Source organism: Manis javanica, chromosome 17, assembly GCF_040802235.1.
Source record: "Manis javanica isolate MJ-LG chromosome 17, MJ_LKY, whole genome shotgun sequence".
Lineage (NCBI taxonomy): Eukaryota > Metazoa > Chordata > Mammalia > Pholidota > Manidae > Manis > Manis javanica.
Window position 1 is genome coordinate 1,378,229 of NC_133172.1, and position 17,604 is coordinate 1,395,832.

Sequence of the window (17,604 nt, forward strand, 5' to 3'; positions counted from 1 at the left end):
CTGCAATTCAGTTGCGATGACTTTCACTTCCCATCAAATGGTTGAGATCTTTTTGTTGCAAACCTTTATCTCACGGTTGCAGTCGTCCACTTTGCACAGGCGAACACTATAGACATGTCCTATTCCAACGTGGCATTGGGTTAATGGCTCTTCTTTTATAGAGTTGCCAGATACCTCAAAGGAATGGAATGTATCCAAGGATATGGAGTAATAAATACTATAGACATAAACCGATGTTCCTCACTGAGTTGGACACAATCAGTGGCTTTACAGGCAGGAACCAGGAACAGAGCTCCGCTTTTGTCTTCCTGCTTTAGAGCAGTCTACCATCCCTTTCCTATCGTTTTTGTCCTGTCCCAGTGTGGTGTCTTATTCTTTTGTTCTTTACCGAACATACTGAAATTCACAAAGCTGATTCTAACGTGTCTGGCTACACTTGAAGAGAAGAGGAAAATGATTATTAGGTTCCAGCTGAGAGTGGGCACATTTTATATTTGAATGATTCCACGGAATGACATATGCTTTTGGCTCTATAATCATAGGCAGCAAGTGAAATAATACGTTTAGACTCCGGAATCTTGCTGAACTTAAACGTCTGAAATCACGTCTCTAAAACCTTGGGTCACCAGCTGCAGACACTTCTCAGAAATCTGAGAACACCCACCTTAAGGAGGAGCCAAGCCTTTCCCCTGCCCTTGGAGAATAGGAGCGCGGACTCACAGCACCTCTTCCAGCGCCCTTTCACCCTGTAGGAACAGGTGAGGGGCGCCGTAATTCTAGGCTTGGCGAACGGGGAGAACTACATTACCCAGAGGGGCCTGCGCTGGGCGCCGTTGTGGTGAGCCAATGAAAGCTCAGGAGATGGGCAGTTCCGGGAGCACGCAAAACGACCGTGCGCGGCTTCCGGCGTCCTCCCCGGGGCGTTCGTTTCGGGGGCGTCTGGGTCTGTGCGCTGGGTGACTGACGCCGTACCTCCGGGTCGGGGTTGAGAACGTCCGAGAAGAGGCGCGGTCCCCGCCGCAGGGAGGCGAGTGTGAGGCCCGCGACGTCGCCCGCGGGCCCCGCGGCAGGGCCGGGATCGCGCGTGCTGCGCCCGGGTCGCCTCCTGTGCTCTGCGCGCGGCCCCGCTGCTCCCACAGAGTCCGATGGCGGCGCCTGCGCCGAGGGGCCCGCCTCAGGTACCTGCCCGTCCCCGGGCCTCCCGCCCGCACCTACCCACCCACCCTCGGGCCCCGAGTGCGGGGCGCTGCTAACGGCCGCCGCCCAGGCCCCGGCCCGGGACAATAGGCGCGCGTGGGCGGGGCTCCTGTTCTGAGCGCAGCTGGGACGGCGCGTGGGGCCGGTTACGGGCGGGGGCACTCGGGAAACCTGGGATCAGTCGTGCGTCTTAGGGGACAGAGAACTGAGAGGGAGTGGCGCCTGGAATGGCAGGCTAGCCTCTTAAGGCGGCTGGGAGCCATCGAGAGTGGTGAACAGAAAAGGCCTCGGCTGACCTGGTCTTCTGAAGGTTTATCAAAAGCCGCACAGAGGAACAGACTGGAAGGGGAAATAATAAGAGGCACAGGGGTATTTAGTCCTTGTACAGTGCCACACAGCTAATAAAAGTCCGCACCGAGGACCGAGACGCGGAGACGAGGCAGACATCCAAGGTGAGCCTGGCTCCAGGCGTGGGCAAGGGAATGGGGAAGCCCGGAGCCCGTGGTGCGTTTCACGATCGCCCGTCTCTCAGAACGTCCCTCTTCACGCTGATTATTACCAGTACAGCGGCACTGGGACCCTGCAGCGTGTTCCAGAACGTACTGGTCCTGATCCTGCTCTTGAACTCTGTAACTGTGGTGTCCTGGGACTCTTATCCTTCCAGGCCTTGGGCCTGGGGACCCTGAGCAGATCCTAATCTCAAGGTCCGCAGGCAGGGTCGGGGTTTCATAGAGTGGTCCCTCTTGCTGACAGCCAGCGGAATGAGGTGTGGGGCGAGGATGCCCCGGGTACACATGCCTGTGTGCAGGTGCGTGAGGGGGAGACTGAGCCGGTTCAAAGGAACCTTCCCTCCCTTTCTCATATGAGCACAGAACAGTGGGGCAGGACTCAGTACTGGGGTGGCTCCCTCAGAGCTTGGTGTGTGTTCTGCTGGTCTCGGGAATGCTTTGGAGCAGAGGAGGGAGGTGATCTGACCAGCTCTTCCCAGGCTTCCTGTGGCTGCAGCATGGACAGCGGACAGCAGGTATGAGGAGAATGGCAGAAAGACCCGGGAGGAGGCCACTGCGGCAGCCCAGAGGGTGTGGACGCTGTGGGCCAGTTGGGGGGATTGGAAGTCGGAGAGAAGGTCGAATTCTGTATCATTCTTTTTTTTTTCCCTGTCTTAGTAGATCTTGTATTTTCTCATTAAAAAGGTAAGAGAGAAGTCAGGGATGACTAAGGTTATTCGAAAAGTTCAGTGACTGTTCGGGTGGAAGCCTGTAGTATGATTAATTTTTGCTCAGGGTATAAGTGATGATTTCACTGTGATGAGTGTGTGAGATGTTTTGAAGAACAAATTAGTAGAGTGGGTAGCTGGCCACACAGGTATGAAACATTGGTGGATAGTTTGCGGACCAGGGTGGAGCGGTGTGTCTAAGCTCAGGCCACCTAAGCAAAATTCCTGGGAAGTCCAAGATCGAAGCACTGGGAGATTTGTTTCCTGGTGAGGGGCTCTCTTCCTGTCTTACAGATGCCTGCCTTCTCACCTTAACCTCACATAGCCTTTCCTTGGTCCAGCAAAGTGGAATGAGCAGATGTCTTCCTTTGCTCCTAAGGGTCACACCCTTATGACCTAATCTAAACCTGATTACTTCCCAGAGGCCCCACCTCCAAATAACATCGTACTAGGAAGTAGGGCTTCAACGTTGGCATTTTAGGGGGATGCATACATTCAATCCACAGCACTGTGGGTCACATTTAGTGGAATAATCCTGATGATGTTAATAGCAGACCAGGAAGTCTGAAGGTTGGGTCTCATGCTTGGGCACCTGGTGGAGGTGATAGACATGACAGACAGAGGAGAGAAGTGGCACTGGGAACAGCGTGGGAGAGAGGGTGATCTGGCAGGTGGCTGAGGCTTCTCAGCATTGCGCGCTGCTGACACAGAGGTAGAGGCTTATATAGGAGTAACCGAGGCAAGATGACAGGACAGTCATCCTGCTTATTCGTGGCTGGGGGAGCGGGTGGGGGCCACCAGGATTTTGTTGTGTCAGGAATTTGAGTCAGGCAGGAGGGTTAGTTAAGCAGCACACATGGGCGTCTGGAGAACTGAACCTGGGCTGCAAAGCCTCTGGGACTGGCTTTTGGAATGAGGGTGAGGAAGAGAGGAAGGCTGTGACTGGTGAGAAATCAAGTGCAGTACAAGTGGAAAAAGGTCTTGGTTGTATGAGTCCACAAGTGTTTCTGGGGGGCTGAGGTCGAGGCGAGTACTAGAGCCACAGCAGGAAGCCTTTAGAGCGGCACGCTGCACTGCCACGGCCAGGGGGACCATTGGCGGTCTGGGGTGCTTCCAGGTCCTGTTTGATGTAGGAGGGACAGGGCAGTGCGTTTGGTGCAGGGCAGGGAACAGGCAGTAACCATGAGACAGACATTGGTAGAGTGATGTGCAGGCCGGGAGATGTGAACTGGCGGCATGAGTGCTCTGGCATTGAGGATATAAGGGTGAAGTGTGAGCCTGCCCCATTGGCTCTGTCTGAGAGGCATGACGTGGGAGGCAGTAGGACTGCCTGGCCGGAGGGAGTATGTCCCTGCAGGCCGGGCCCAGAGCTTCCGTGCTGCCTGCCTGCCTGCCTGCTGTTGCTGTGGTTGGACACGGGGATGAAAGGGCCCAGAAGGAGACTGCTTTTCAGTGGTGCCAGGCCCTGATGTCTCCTCTGAGATGGGGAAATGAGAAGGGTGAGCAGAGGGCAAATGAATGAGTGGGTGAACTTGGGGTCCTAGGAGAAAAGTTGATCATGGAGTGAACTGTCCCCATTATTTCAGGGCTCTGTGACCTTTGAGGACGTGGCCATTTACTTCTCCCAGGAGGAGTGGGAGCTCCTTGATGAGGCACAGCGGTTCCTATACCATGACGTGATGCTGGAGATCTTTGCACTTACAGCGTCCCTGGGTAAGGCCTTCGTATTCCTTCCAGTGTCCTTAACTGGTCCCTCCCCGTCTCAGAGGCAGCTCTGTCCTTTCCACAGCCAGACCATGCTCTGTGCTGACTTCCCCCACTCCCTTGGAATATGTGCTACGGGTGCCAGCACGAAGCTGTGTGCACCCCTCAGGCAGCCCTACCACCTGCAAGGTGCACAGCTGAGGATCTGGGAGTCCCAAGTCTGGCAGGCAGCCTAATGGATGTCCCCTAGCTTGCCTTCTCCCTGGCAAGGTGACTGTCCAGATCCCTGGAACCTTCTGCCCCATGTTCTGCCTCCTCCTCTTTTTTTTTTAAAGTTGACCTTTAATTGAGACATATAACATCATATTAGTTTCAGGTGTACAACATAGCGATTCCGTATTTGTGTATATTGTACAATGCTCACCACAGTAAATCGTTAACATTCATCATTGTACAGAGTTAAAAATTTTTTTTATTGGGATGAGAACTTAAAGGATTTCCTCCTGACTGCATGTGTTAGGAATTGAAAGCAATGTCGTGGTCACTGTGGGCTTTTCTTGAAAGACTGCACTTTTGAGATTTTACTGTAGTAGGTCTTTCCTTTCTGTGTTCTACTGATTCCAGAGTTGCTCTGGGTCTGTGCTGGCCACTCACCTGTGTTGTCTTTCCCTGAGGACTTGCTTCATTCAGGTCCCATGTACTCACATAGCTGGAGGTGCAGGGCGAGCCCTGGTTACTTCACAGAGTGGACATGCCAAGATGGTGTCAGGAGGCCTGGCCCTGGTGTATGCCAGCTGAGGGATGGCATGACATCATAGCTGTGTTCACATCATGCCAGGACCCTGCCATGTGTCCACCAGTGTTTTGGTGCAAGTGCCACTGGCCACATCACTTTCTTGTGCATAATTGACTTTTTTGTAATTTCTCCTTTCAACTGTGACTTCCAGTCCCTGGCTGTCCCCACGCTTCTGACCTCCGTGTATCGCTTATCCTGTCTGCTGTACAGTCTGCAGTTCTCCCACAGTGATCCACACACAGAGTGTTGTATGCACATATTTTTAGGTACTCCTTGAACACCATGTACTCAGTTCTGAGTGTATTTCCCTGTGCCTGGACACAGCCATCTTTCTGCATAGCATGGCCATGTCCCTGGCTGACAAGGTCCCTGCTGAAGGCTGTTGTTAGGCAGTGAGTCAGTCATCATGCCTTTGCTCCCTGTGTGACACCCATATTTGTGTGCCCTGTATCCCAGAACGTCTCCCTTATTCTGTGATCTTTAAAGGCCCTCTACTGCAAAGCGGCCCTCCCTTCAGATTGCTGCCCATGAAAACATTCCCATGGATTCGTTCTTTGATTTAAATGTATGTGTACGGCACACACATTTTTGTTGACTTCTCCCTCCCACTGGTGTTAACCTTTACCGTATTAGCATTTCTCTGCCTTCAGGTTGTTGGTGTGGAGCAAAGGATGAGGTACCTTCTGAGCAGAGTTTTCCTGTAGAAGATGCCAGGATTTCCATGGCAGGTCCATTGACTGAGAAGACCCATCCTTGTGAGAAGTGTGTCCCAGTCTTGAAAGAGATTTTACACCTGACCGAGCTCCAAGCAACATATCCTGGACAGAAACCATACTTGGGTGGGACATGTAGAGGCTTATGGTTCAGTGCAAACCTTTGCCAGTACCAAAAGTGTGACAGTGGAGAGAAAATCTTCAAAGTACACATGGACAGGGCCTCACTTGTGACAAGCTGCAGATTCCATGTGTCGGGGAAGCCCTTCACTTGTGGGGAGGGTGCAAAGGACTTTTCAGCTCTATCAGGCCTTCTGCAGCACCAGGCCACTCCCAATGGTGAGAAGCCACATGGCAGCATCAAGCATAGGGAGTCCTTTAACAGTGGGAAAAGTTGTAACAAGTGGGTTGAATGCAGGAAAGTATTTAGCAACCCTCACACACTTCACCACCAGAGAGTCTGCACTGGAGATGGTCTTGATGAATGTAGCAACTGTGGAAAGGCCTTCAGCTGCAAATACAAACTTATTCAGCACCAGGAAGTTCACACTGGAGCAAGGCCATATGAGTGTGGTGAATGTGGGAAATTCTTTAGCTATAAGAAAACCCTCACTGAACACAGAAGAGTTCACACTGGAGAAAGGCCTTATGAGTGTGGTGAATGTGGGAAATTCTTCAGCCAGAAAAGCAAACTTATTCGACACAGGACAGTTCACACTGGAGAAAGGCCTTATGAGTGTGGTGAATGTGGGAAATTCTTTAGCCGCAAATCCTGCCTCACTCGACACAGGAGCGTTCACACTGGAGAAAGGCCTTATGAGTGTGGTGAATGTGGGAAATTCTTCCGTCAGAAAAAGTCTCTCATTCAACACAGGAGACTTCACACTGGAGAAAGGCCTTATCAGTGTGGTGAATGTGGGAAATTCTTTAACCGCAAAACCTGCCTCACTCAACACAGGAGAGTTCACACTGGAGAAAGGCCTTACGGGTGTGCTGAATGTGGGAAATTCTTTAGCCTCAAAACTTGCCTCACTCAACACAGGAGAGTTCACACTGGAGAAAGGCCTTACGGGTGTGCTGAATGTGGGAAATGTTTTAGCTACAAAGCCTCCCTCATTCAACACAGGACATTTCATACTGGAGAAAGGCCTTATAAGTGTGTTGAATGTGGGAAATGTTTCAGAGAGAACTCTGTCCTTATTCAACACCAAAGAATTCACACTGGAGCAAGGCCTTATGAGTGTGGTGAATGTGGGAAATTCTTTACCCACAAAACCAGCCTCACTCGACACAGGAGAGTTCACACTGGAGAAAGGCCTTACAAGTGTGGTGAATGTGGGAAATTCTTTACATACCAAACCTCCCTCATTCGACACAGGACACTTCATACTGGAGAAAGGCCTTATAAGTGTGTTGAATGTGGGAAATCTTTCAGTGAGAACTCTGCCCTTGTTCACCACCAAAGAATTCACAGTGGAGCAAGGCCTTATGAGTGTGGTAAATGTGGGAAATTCTTTAGGTGCAAATCCCACCTCACTCAACACAGGACAGTTCACACTGGAGAAAGGCCTTATCAGTGCAATGAATGTGGTAAATCCTATAGCCAGAACTCTGCCCTCCTTCATCACAGGAGAGCTCACTTGCAGTAAATGTGGGAAATCCTTGAGCTGCAAATCTGACCTGTCAACCCCAAAAATTCACACTGGAAAAGGCCTTAGATAGTCAAAGATAATTTGCTCTTTCCGTATTAAGTGTAACTTGGGGAAAAACCTCTGTGAGAAGCCACCTGTGTGGGATTCACATATAAAGTATAAAAGTCATGTGAGTACTTACATCTGACTTGATTTTTTATAGTTCATGATTCGTGGTCAAAACAGTTTCTGCGGTATGAGTGCCCTTGCATTCTTCCCTATGTAAAAACTTGTTTGCTATGCTTCAGAAGATTGGAGACTGTTGAGAGTTGGACTTGATGATTGTGCATTGAGTTCCCTATACAGAATTTTATCATTGTTAACAACCATTTGATCAACAAATATGAGAGGTGCCCTCTCAGTACCACTCTTGTGCTGTTACGCCTTCAGTCCCCTGGCTGGTCCTTTCAGGTCTTCAATAACTCATTGCGTTTCCTCCCTTATCTGCGGGTCAGAAGCAGGGAGGGACCAACAAGTGGCGCCCAAACAGGGACTATTGAAAATCAGAGCGGGGCCAGCTGAAACTCAGAGTGGGGAAGCTCCGCTCCCGGCAACCCTTAAAACGCACAGTGGGGAAAGCTCCGACAATCGTGGAGCTTTCCCTTAAAGGATCCCTTAAGGATCCCAAGACAACACGCGTTGGGGCAGGATTGAGACGTCAGGGTCCCTATAATGGGCCAAAATGAAACTGAAGCAGCTAAACTGGAGGATTGTTTAAAATTACTCCATGCCCTCCTAAAAGCATCAGGAGTGAAAACTTCTAAAAAGGCCTTTGCTCAACTTCATAAATATATTAGAAAGTATTGTCACTGGTTGCCACCACAGGGGACCCTTACACAAGCTGATTGGGATAATGTATTAAGAGGCTTTAAAAAGGCTCACAGAAGGGGATGTTATCCCTGTGCCTGTCCGCTGTTTATGTGATCTGATCACTCGCCTTGCAGCCTTTGCAAACTACCCGCCGTCTGAAACCAAGTCAGACACACGAGTGTGAGAACTCTTGGATGATGTGGTGAAATCAAGGAAGCGATCTTCATCCCCACATGCGTCTGACTCCTCGTCCTCCTCTTCCTCTTCTTCAGAGACTGACGATGAGAGTTCTATTCGTTCCTCTTCTGAAAAATCCGCAGCCTCTGTTCCTGCTGCGTCTGCCTTCGCGGCAGGAGTACGTAGAGCCCAGTGGGAGGGTGATATAGATGCTCACCTGACACCCTTAGTAGCACCAGTTAATTTAACTCCTTTGGGGCCAGGTGAGGATCCTGATTTTCCACCAGGAGGGGTCAAAGCACTTTACACACCTATTCCTTACAAGACATTGAAAGACTTTAAACAGGCTATTTCCTCTTATGGTACTAATTCTCCATATGTTGTGGGTCCCTTGGGGTTGGCAGAACAGGAAAGGATGATTCCTCATGACTGGGATTTTTGGCTTGTACTTGTCTAGACTTCTGAATTTTTACAATTTAAAATGTGGTGGTATGAGCACAAGCTTTGAGAAATTAACATGCCAATTCTCCAATTCTTATAACTGCTGACCAACTAGCAGCACAACGAGGTTGGCTTCAGTTAGAAAGACAAGCTGGGTACGATGACACGGCAGTAACACAAGTACGTCTGTGTTGCCTAAAAGCCTAGGAAAAAGTACAAGCAGCTGGAAAGCCTGCCTTACCGTTTAGTAAACTTAAACAGGGCCTTTCAGCCTATACGGAATAAATGGCCCTCAGCTTATATCATTCATTATATGGATGATATTCTCATAGCCCTGCCTACACATTTATCTCTCAACACTATTCTCAGTGAAACAAACTGGATTAAAAGAATGGCGATTACAAATAATCCCAGATAGAATACAAATACAATACCCAATGAATTATTTGGGGAATAAAATTCAGGAAAATTCAATAATCCCTCAAAAAATTCAAATAAGGAGAGATCATCTTAAAACTTAAACTGATTTTCAAAAGCTCTTAGGAGATATCAATTGGATCTGACCATTATTAGGAATTCCTACTTACAAGTTATAACATCTTTTCAATTTCTTAAAAGGACCCCCAGAGCTTAGTAGTCCTAGAGACTTAACCTCAAAAGCTGAGGAAGAACTCAAGTGGATAGAACAACACACTCAAAAGGCTCGATTATCAAAAATTGACTTACACAACCCCTTACTCTTATTAATTTACTTTAATCCCCATTCTCCCACAGGATTGCTCTGTCAATGTGATGGTTGGTTCAAATGGGTATTTTTGCAGTATCAAACTAAACCCTCCTTACAACCTTACATTGACAAAGTAGCCTCTATTATCCTGAAAGAATGACAGAGTAAGATAGATGACTGGGCAAGACCCTCACTCTATTATTCTTCCATTATCTAAACGAAATAATATGCAAATATTTCAAGAAAATTCTCATTGGCAAATTGCACTTTCTGATTTTTTAGGAAATATTGACTGTCATTACCCTAAGAATAAATAATTTTCCTTGTTTCAGCACCATCAATGGATCCTTCCTCAAAAAACTCCTAACCCATTATTAAATACTGTTACCTGTTTTACAGATGGTACAAAATCTTTTAAAGCAGCCTATACAACTTGTTCTGGTTTGTCAAAAACTTTTTAAATGTCTTTCTATTCTGCACAGCAAAATGAGTTGTGTGCTGTGTTGGAAGCTCTGCAAGATTTTCCAGGTCCTCTTAACATTGTCACTGACTCTGCTTATGCTGCCTTTCCATTCCTCTATTAGAAACCGTGACATTGGGCACCGTGAAATTTCCTATTAACAGTATTTTCTCAATCACAGGCATGTATCCATCAACATCTACATCCTTTTTCATCACTCATGTATGATCACATTCTAATGTACCAGGTCCTTTATCATAGTGGATTGATAAAGTAGACAAGCTTGTTTCTTCAGTTAATTACTCACCAGCTCAACGTATCACGACCTGACTCATGCTCCCTCCTTCACCTTACAGAAACGTTTTTCTCTGTCTGCATCTGAAGCTCAAAATAGCTTGAATTCTTGGCCAACCTGTTCTCAAATTAATTCTCCTCACAAGCTGGAACCGTTCCCAGGGGAACACGTCCTAATGCCCTCTGGCAAATGGATGTTCCTATTGTTCCTGAATTTTGGAGCTCTTAAACACATTCATGTTTCCATTGACACTTACTCTTCTGCTTCGTGGGCCACAGCTTTAACAGGCAAACGATCTCATCATGTTATTACTCATCTTTTACAAGCATTTGCAGTACTAGGCATTCCTGCCACCATAAAAACTGACAACACTCCAGTTTACCTCTCCTCTGTGCTAAAGAAACTTTTTCAGCTATATATATCTGCGGGTCAGAAGCAGGGACCGACACACCTGCTTGAATCTTATATCTGGATACCACACACTTGAGTATCTCCATAAATTTCAATGATGTAGGGAGCATGTGTAACCTACCCAGGGTCTTTGCCAGGTTTATACTGCTAGTTTCTGTGACAAGCTGTTTTATCTCTATTACCTGGCAGGTCCACACACTATGTGTTGGTCACCATCCTAGTGTGCTCAGCAAAGCTGACTTTTGTGCCCTCCCATTGGTTGGAGGAAGTCATGGGAATCCTGAGCTCTTGTGGGGTCTTGTCCTTTCTCTCTGACAAGTTAGGGCAGGGACCTGACCCTGTGTTACCTCTGAGAACACTGTCTGGGTTCTGCTGGCAGCTTGCAGAAAAGCACTGACTCTTAGAGACACAGTTGTCTCAGGTAGTCCTTGAGATAGGGTTTTCCATCTTCCAAGTCACCAAACCAGAAACTGCCTGTTACACATGGCACTGCTTTGTGCAATAATAATGGTCTTTGGGCACTTTTAATCCTGGAAATTCTCTAAACTGTGTGGGGTAATTTGAAAAAACACTAGGGCTGCCAACCTGAACAATAAACAGCTTTAATGGGGATCCAAATGTTGGGTACCTCAGAAGGGACAGGATGATGGCCAAATATGGAGGGCTCCAGTTTTTACCTAGTTTGTGTTGCTGCCAAGGTCTCCTATGAATGACTGCAGTGTGGTCCTAATTTTTTGCCAGAGGCCTGTGACCTCCGAGATTACCCTGAAGAAGGGGCAGTTGTGACAACCTCCTCTGCTTCTGGAGATTGAAAAGGCAATATTTTTTATTCTTGCTGAAGTTGCTATTATCTACTTTTTGTGTACACTCAATACAAAAATACCAAAATGGGAGGCAGAGCCAGGATGGCGGCATGAGTAGAGCGGCGGAAATCTCCTCCCAAAACCACATATATCTATGAAAATATAACAAAGACAACTCTTCCTAAAATAGAGACCAGAGGACACAGGACAACATCCAGACCACATTCACACCTGCGAGAACCCAGCGCCTCACAAAGGGGGTAAGATACAAGCCCCAGCACGGCGGGACCCAAGCACCCCTTCTCCTGGCCCCTGGCGGGTGGAGAGGAGTCAGCAGGGAGGGAAAGATAACCCAGGACTGCTGAACACCCAGCCCCAGGATTCTAGACCAGAGCGCAAACACAGTGCATGCGTGGGGTCCTGGATACTAGGGAAACAGGGCGACGGGTCCGTTGAGCGGGTGCCTGAGGCTGACGCTGGAGAACAAAGAAATGGGAGCGTTTTTTTTTTCTTTGGCGAGTGCTTTTTGGAAGCCTTAAAGGGACAGGGACCCCAATACTAGTGAAACAGGGCAGCAAGACCAGTGAGCGGGTGCCTGAGACCAGCGCCTGAGGACAAAGAAAATCATGCATTTTTCCTTTTTTTTTTTTGGCGAGGGCTTTTTAGAAGCCTTAATGGCACAGGGACCCCAATACTAGGGAAACAGGGCAGCAAGACCGGTGAGCAGGTGCCTGAGACCGGTGCCTGAGGACAAAGAAAATCGCGCGCTTTTCCCTTTTTCTTTGGTGAGTGCTTTTTGGAAGCCTTAAAGGGACAGGGACCCCAATACTAGGGAAAAGGGCAGCAAAACCGGTGAGCGGGTGCCTGAGACCGGCTCCTGAGGACAAAGAAAATCGTGCGTTTTTCCCTATTTTTTTTCTCTTTCATTGTTACTGTTGTTTTTTCGGTTTGGAGAGTGATTTTTGGAAGTCGTAAAGGGGCAGGACAAGACATTTAGCCCAGAGGCAGGGAATCTGGGGATCTCTGGGCACTCTAACCCCCTTGGCAACAGGGAGCACAGAGGCCCCTTACGGAGATAAATAGCCTCCTGGCCGCTCCCCCTCCAATGGGGCTCCACCATTTTGGAGGAACAGCCCCAGCCAGGCCACGCCCACAGCAACAGCGGAGATAAACTCCAAACCAACCAGGCAGGTAGCTGAAGCCCTGTCTGCGCACAGCTGCCAAGCATAAGCCACTAGAGGTCGCTATTCTCCCAGGAGAGGAAGGCCACAAACCAACAAGAAGGGAAGCTCTTCCAGCGGTCACTCGTACCAGCTCTGCAAACTATCTCTATCACCATGAAAAAGCCAAACTACAGGCAAAGATCACAGAGACAACACCTGAGAAGGAGTCAGACTTAACCATTCTTCTTGAAAAAGAATTCAAAATAAAAATCATGAACATCCTGACAGAGATGCAGAGAAAAATGCAAGAGCAATGGGATGAAGTCCAGAGGGAGATCACAGATGTCAGGAAGGAGATCACAGAAGTGAAACAATCCCTGGAAGGATTTATAAGCAGAATGGATAAGATGCAAGAGGCCATTGAAGGAATAGAAGCCAGAGAACAGGAACGTATAGAAGCTGACATAGAGATAAAAGGATCTCCAGGAACGAAACAACACTAAGAGAATTGTGTGACCAATCCAAAAGGAATAATAGTCATATTATAGGGGTACCAGAAGAAGAAGAGAGAGGAAAAGGGATAGAAAGTCTCTTTGAAGAAATAATTGCTGAAAACTTCCCCAAACTGGGGGAGGAAATAATCGAACAGACCATGGAATTATACAGAACCCCCAACAGAAAGTATACAAGGAGGATAACACCAAGACACATAATAATAAAAATGGCAAGGATCAAGGACAAGGAAAGAGTTTTAAAGGCAGCTAGAGAGAAAAAGGTCACCTATAAAGGAAAACCCATCAGGCTAACATCAGACTTCTCGACAGAAACCCTACAGGCCAGAAGAGAATGGCATGATATATTTAATGCAATGAAACAGAAGGGCCTTGAACCAAGGATACTGTATCCAGCACGACTATCATTTAAATATGATGGCGGGATTAAACAATTCCCAGACAAGCAAAAGCTGAGGGAATTTGCTTCCCACAAACCACTGATAGACAGTGACTGTAATGTAGTTTTTAGGGGGGACTTGGTATAGGGGGGAGCATAGTAAACATAGTATTCTTCATGTAAGTGTAGATTAAAGATTTTTAAAAAAAAGGAAAAAAAAGAAAGAGGGGGATTACTCCTTAATAGGATAAAACTATTGGCAAATCAAAGATTAATGCATGCTTTAAATATTCTTAATTTTGATCACTTAAAGGGTGTCAGATGATTGGCTATGGAGGTACTCTTTTCTGATAATATTCCTTTCTCTTAGTAAAAATAAGAATAAATAAATAAATAAATAAATAAATAAATAAATAAATAAATAAGCAGTTCCTGTGTGCTGACCTCCAATGAGTTCTACACAGTGGTATAGAGGGCATGTCAAAGTGTGGGCAAAGGGTCTGTTTGTTTTTATTGAGAAGATCAAGGCCTAGCTTGGCTACCCAGAAAATGAACTAAGATATGATATGAGGAGGAGCTTCCAGCATCAGCACTCTCTGGAGGACTCGTGCTGGGGGATGATTATCAAAAAGCCTCCACAGGGATCCGGGTGATGCTGCGGTTGTGGCTGCGTCCATCCCACCATTTCCTGGACTTGCCACTGGAATGAGGGAGATGTCTAGGCTGGCATGTGCATACAGTGAGACAACGCATTTGAGTGGATCTGTACTGTTGGAACTCAACCAGGAGTTGGGAGGGGTGCAAGTTGTAGCGCTCCAAAATCTTACGACTATAGACTATCTATGGTTAAAAGAACATATGGGATGTGAACAGATCCCAGAAATGGGTTGCTTTAATTTGTCTGATTTCTCTCAGACTGTTCAAGTACAGTTGGACAATATCCATCATATCATAGACAAATTCTCACAAATGCCTAGGGTGCCTAACTGGTTTTCTTGGCTTCACTGGAGATGGCTGGTAATTATAGATTTGCTTAGTTTATGTCACTGTATTCCTATTATGTTAATATTTGTGCGCAAGTTAGTTAGTAGTTTAAAACCTATACATGCTTAAGTTACTCTACAAGAAGATATGTCAAAGAAATAATTAATCCTCCCATGTTTTCTTCCATATGCTACCTCTATAGCTTTTCTTCTTCCTTCCTAATTACAACCCTTAAATAGAATTCGTGCCTCATATCGAATTTACCGAGCATCATAATTCCTCCAGGTGGTAAAGATACCTCAAGACAAGTGCTGGGCATAGAAGCCACAGGGCATAAATCTGCAAAGAAGTAAAAAGCTAACCTTTCAAACAATATGGCTTCTCTCTCACTTACCAACTTTACATCTCCCTGTATGGCCCCGGAAGATGACTGGTTAGCCAGAGACGGGTAAGATTCCTCAAGGGAGGAACAACCTAAGACAGGCACAGTCGCAGGGGGGCCATCAGGTGAGAAATTGGGGATCAACAGTGGTGAGGCTTAGAACCTCACCCCCGTTTTGAGAGAAATCTGCATCCGTGGATGTTTTAAGGCCCTTGTCTAGCTTGGATTAACACATAGTCTACAGGCACACACCTGATCATCTACAATTGCTCTCTTACAACACTAAACTATGTTTTCTACCTTTATCTTGCATCTACCTACCACTTCAGCATTTTATTCAAAATAAAAATAATAATAATAATAAAGGGAGAAATGTGGGATCCACATATAAATCAAGTATAAAAGTCAAACGAATATTCATATTTGACCTGTTTATAATTCATAATGCATGATCAAAACTGAAAGTTTCTGTGATGAATGCCCTTGTACTGTTTACCATGTAAGAACTTATTCACTATGTAAGAATTCATTCACCATGTAAAAACTTGTTCGTTATGCTTCAGAAGATTGGAGACTGATGAGAATTAGGCTTGAGATGGATTGATTGTGCATTGAGCATTGACCCCCCTCTACAGAATTTTATTGTTGTTAACAACCATTTGATCAATAAATGAGAGATGCCCTCTCAAAAAAAAAAAAAAAAGCCAAAATGCAAGTGTAAATTTGGTAATTAAATGTGGTAAGAATCCTTTTCAAGGTCTTTGTGTGGCATGCAACTGTTCATTTAGTGTTGAAAGTGTTGGGACAGATGTAGATCAACATTAACAATTCACCACGAGAGATGTATAATTTCCTCAACTAGTATCAAAGCAAGTGAAAACTAATTTTTAAAGAGAAATTTAGATTAAGGAGGTAAAATACTATCAGAAGTTGTAGGAAACTTCCACACTGTTAATCATCAACCAGCTCATAATTCTGTTGAGCCTCTGTCTCTCTGACCAACGTAGAATGGACACATGAACAAAATAAACCGGAAGTGTCAACTGTAGAGGCCATGTTACAAACTATATATAGTGGAAGTCACACTGAGATATGGTCTGAATTGCAGTCACCAGAGACCCCAGCCTCCGCCAGGTGTGGTACCCACAGAAGTCCCTTCTACCTTGCTGTTAAGGGCAAGTCAAATCCCCAAAGTTGTGGCAATCAGCACTTGTCTAAACTATGCTTTGTGTTGAGTTTCATGGCTTTTCATTCTCAGTTTGATACCTGTTTTGTTATTGGTTCCTAGTTGTTTTGGATCCTTGGGGGATCAGGCTACTCATTGTCATACATTTTGGCTGTCTTTTGAGTTACTGTTTTTCTGTGCTGTCTTAAATTGTTCTTTCCCATAAGCTGAATCATGGGGTGCCACACAGGCACTGCCCTGTAAGCCTGTTCCTCAAGCTAGCCTCACAGACCAGTGGGTTTGCAGTTCTCACTCTACTGGCAACTATGGGGACAAACTTGCTCTGGAGAAGCTGAAGGCCTTTCCTCTCAGATCAGGAATAAGATAAAGATGCTCACTCTCATTACTTTTATTCAATATAGAATTGGAAGACCTACCCAGAGCAATTAGTCAAGAAAAAGAAATAAAAGGCATACAAATTGGAAAGGAAAGAGTAAAATGGTCATTTTTTGCTGGTGACATATTATATAGAAAATCCTAAAGACTCCACTCAAAAATGGTTAGAACTGAGAGAACTTGCCCCCCACTAACCACCTCTACAGGGTATTTTAGAGGGACTGCTCTAGATGGGAGCACTCCTAAAAAGATCACAGAACAAAACACCCAACATATGAAAAATGGAGGAGGAGGAATAAGAAGGGAGAGAAATAAAGAATCTCCAGACAGTGTTTATAATAGCTCAATAAGCGAGTTAAGTAAGATAGTAAAGAAGCTAACCTTGAACTTTGGTAACCATGAACCTAAAGCCTGCAATGGCAATAAGTACATATCTTTCAATAATCACCTTAAATGTAAATGGACTGAATGCGCCAATCAAAAGACAGAGTAATAGAAAGGATAAAAAAGCAAGACCCATCTATATGCTGCTTACAAGAGACTCACCTCAAACCCAAAGACATGCACAGACTAAATAAAAGTCAAGGGATGGAAAAAGATATTTCATGCAAACAACAGGGAGAAAAAATCAGGTGTTGCAGTACTAGTATCAGACAAAATAAACTTCAAAACAAAGAAAGTAACAAGAGATAAAGAAGGACATTACATAATGATAAAGGGCTCAGTCCAACCAGAGGATATAACCATTATAAATATATATGCACCCAATACAGGAGCACCAGCATATGTGAAACAAATACTAATAGAATTAAAGGAGGAAATAGAATGCAATGTATTCATTTTGGGAGACTTTAACACACCACTCACTCCAAAGGACAGATCCACCAGACAAAAAATAAGTAAGGACACAGAAGCACTGAACAACACACTAGAACAGGTGGACCTAATAGACATCTACAGAACTCTACATCCAAAAGCAACAGGATATACATTCTTCTCAAGTGCACATGGAACATTCTCCAGAATAGACCACATACTAGGCCACAAAAACAGCCCCAGTAAATTCAAAAAGATTGAAATCCTACCAACCGACTTCTCAGACCAGAAAGGTATAAAATTAGAAATTGTACAAAGAAAGCAAAAAGGCTCACAAACACATGGAGGCTTAACAACATGCTCCTA

At 45.9% G+C, this 17,604-nt stretch overlaps 1 protein-coding gene across 1 annotated transcript; it reads left to right on the forward strand.

The window, feature by feature from the left end:
- Positions 1 to 860: 860 nt before the first annotated feature.
- Positions 861 to 7,458, forward strand: LOC140843073 (uncharacterized). Its single transcript, XM_073226692.1, has 4 exons — positions 861 to 2,221; positions 2,367 to 2,390; positions 4,000 to 4,126; positions 5,564 to 7,458. The coding sequence occupies exons 1-4, from the start codon at positions 2,060 to 2,062 to the stop codon at positions 7,273 to 7,275; spliced, it is 2,025 nt and encodes a 674-aa protein (XP_073082793.1). The 5' UTR covers positions 861 to 2,059; the 3' UTR covers positions 7,276 to 7,458.
- The last annotated feature ends 10,146 nt before the right edge of the window (positions 7,459 to 17,604 follow it).

What these genes read in the sequence shown, in the direction of transcription:
- LOC140843073 (XM_073226692.1), top strand. Translation starts at nt 2,060, where the DNA reads ATGAGCACAGAACAGTGGGGCAGGACTCAGTACTGGGGTGGCTCCCTC. An exon ending in TGTATTTTCTCATTAAAAAG is followed by an intron (nt 2,391 to 3,999) that starts GTAAGAGAGAAG and finishes CCATTATTTCAG; the next exon opens with GGCTCTGTGACCTTTGAGGA. An exon ending in TGCACTTACAGCGTCCCTGG is followed by an intron (nt 4,127 to 5,563) that starts GTAAGGCCTTCG and finishes CTCTGCCTTCAG; the next exon opens with GTTGTTGGTGTGGAGCAAAG.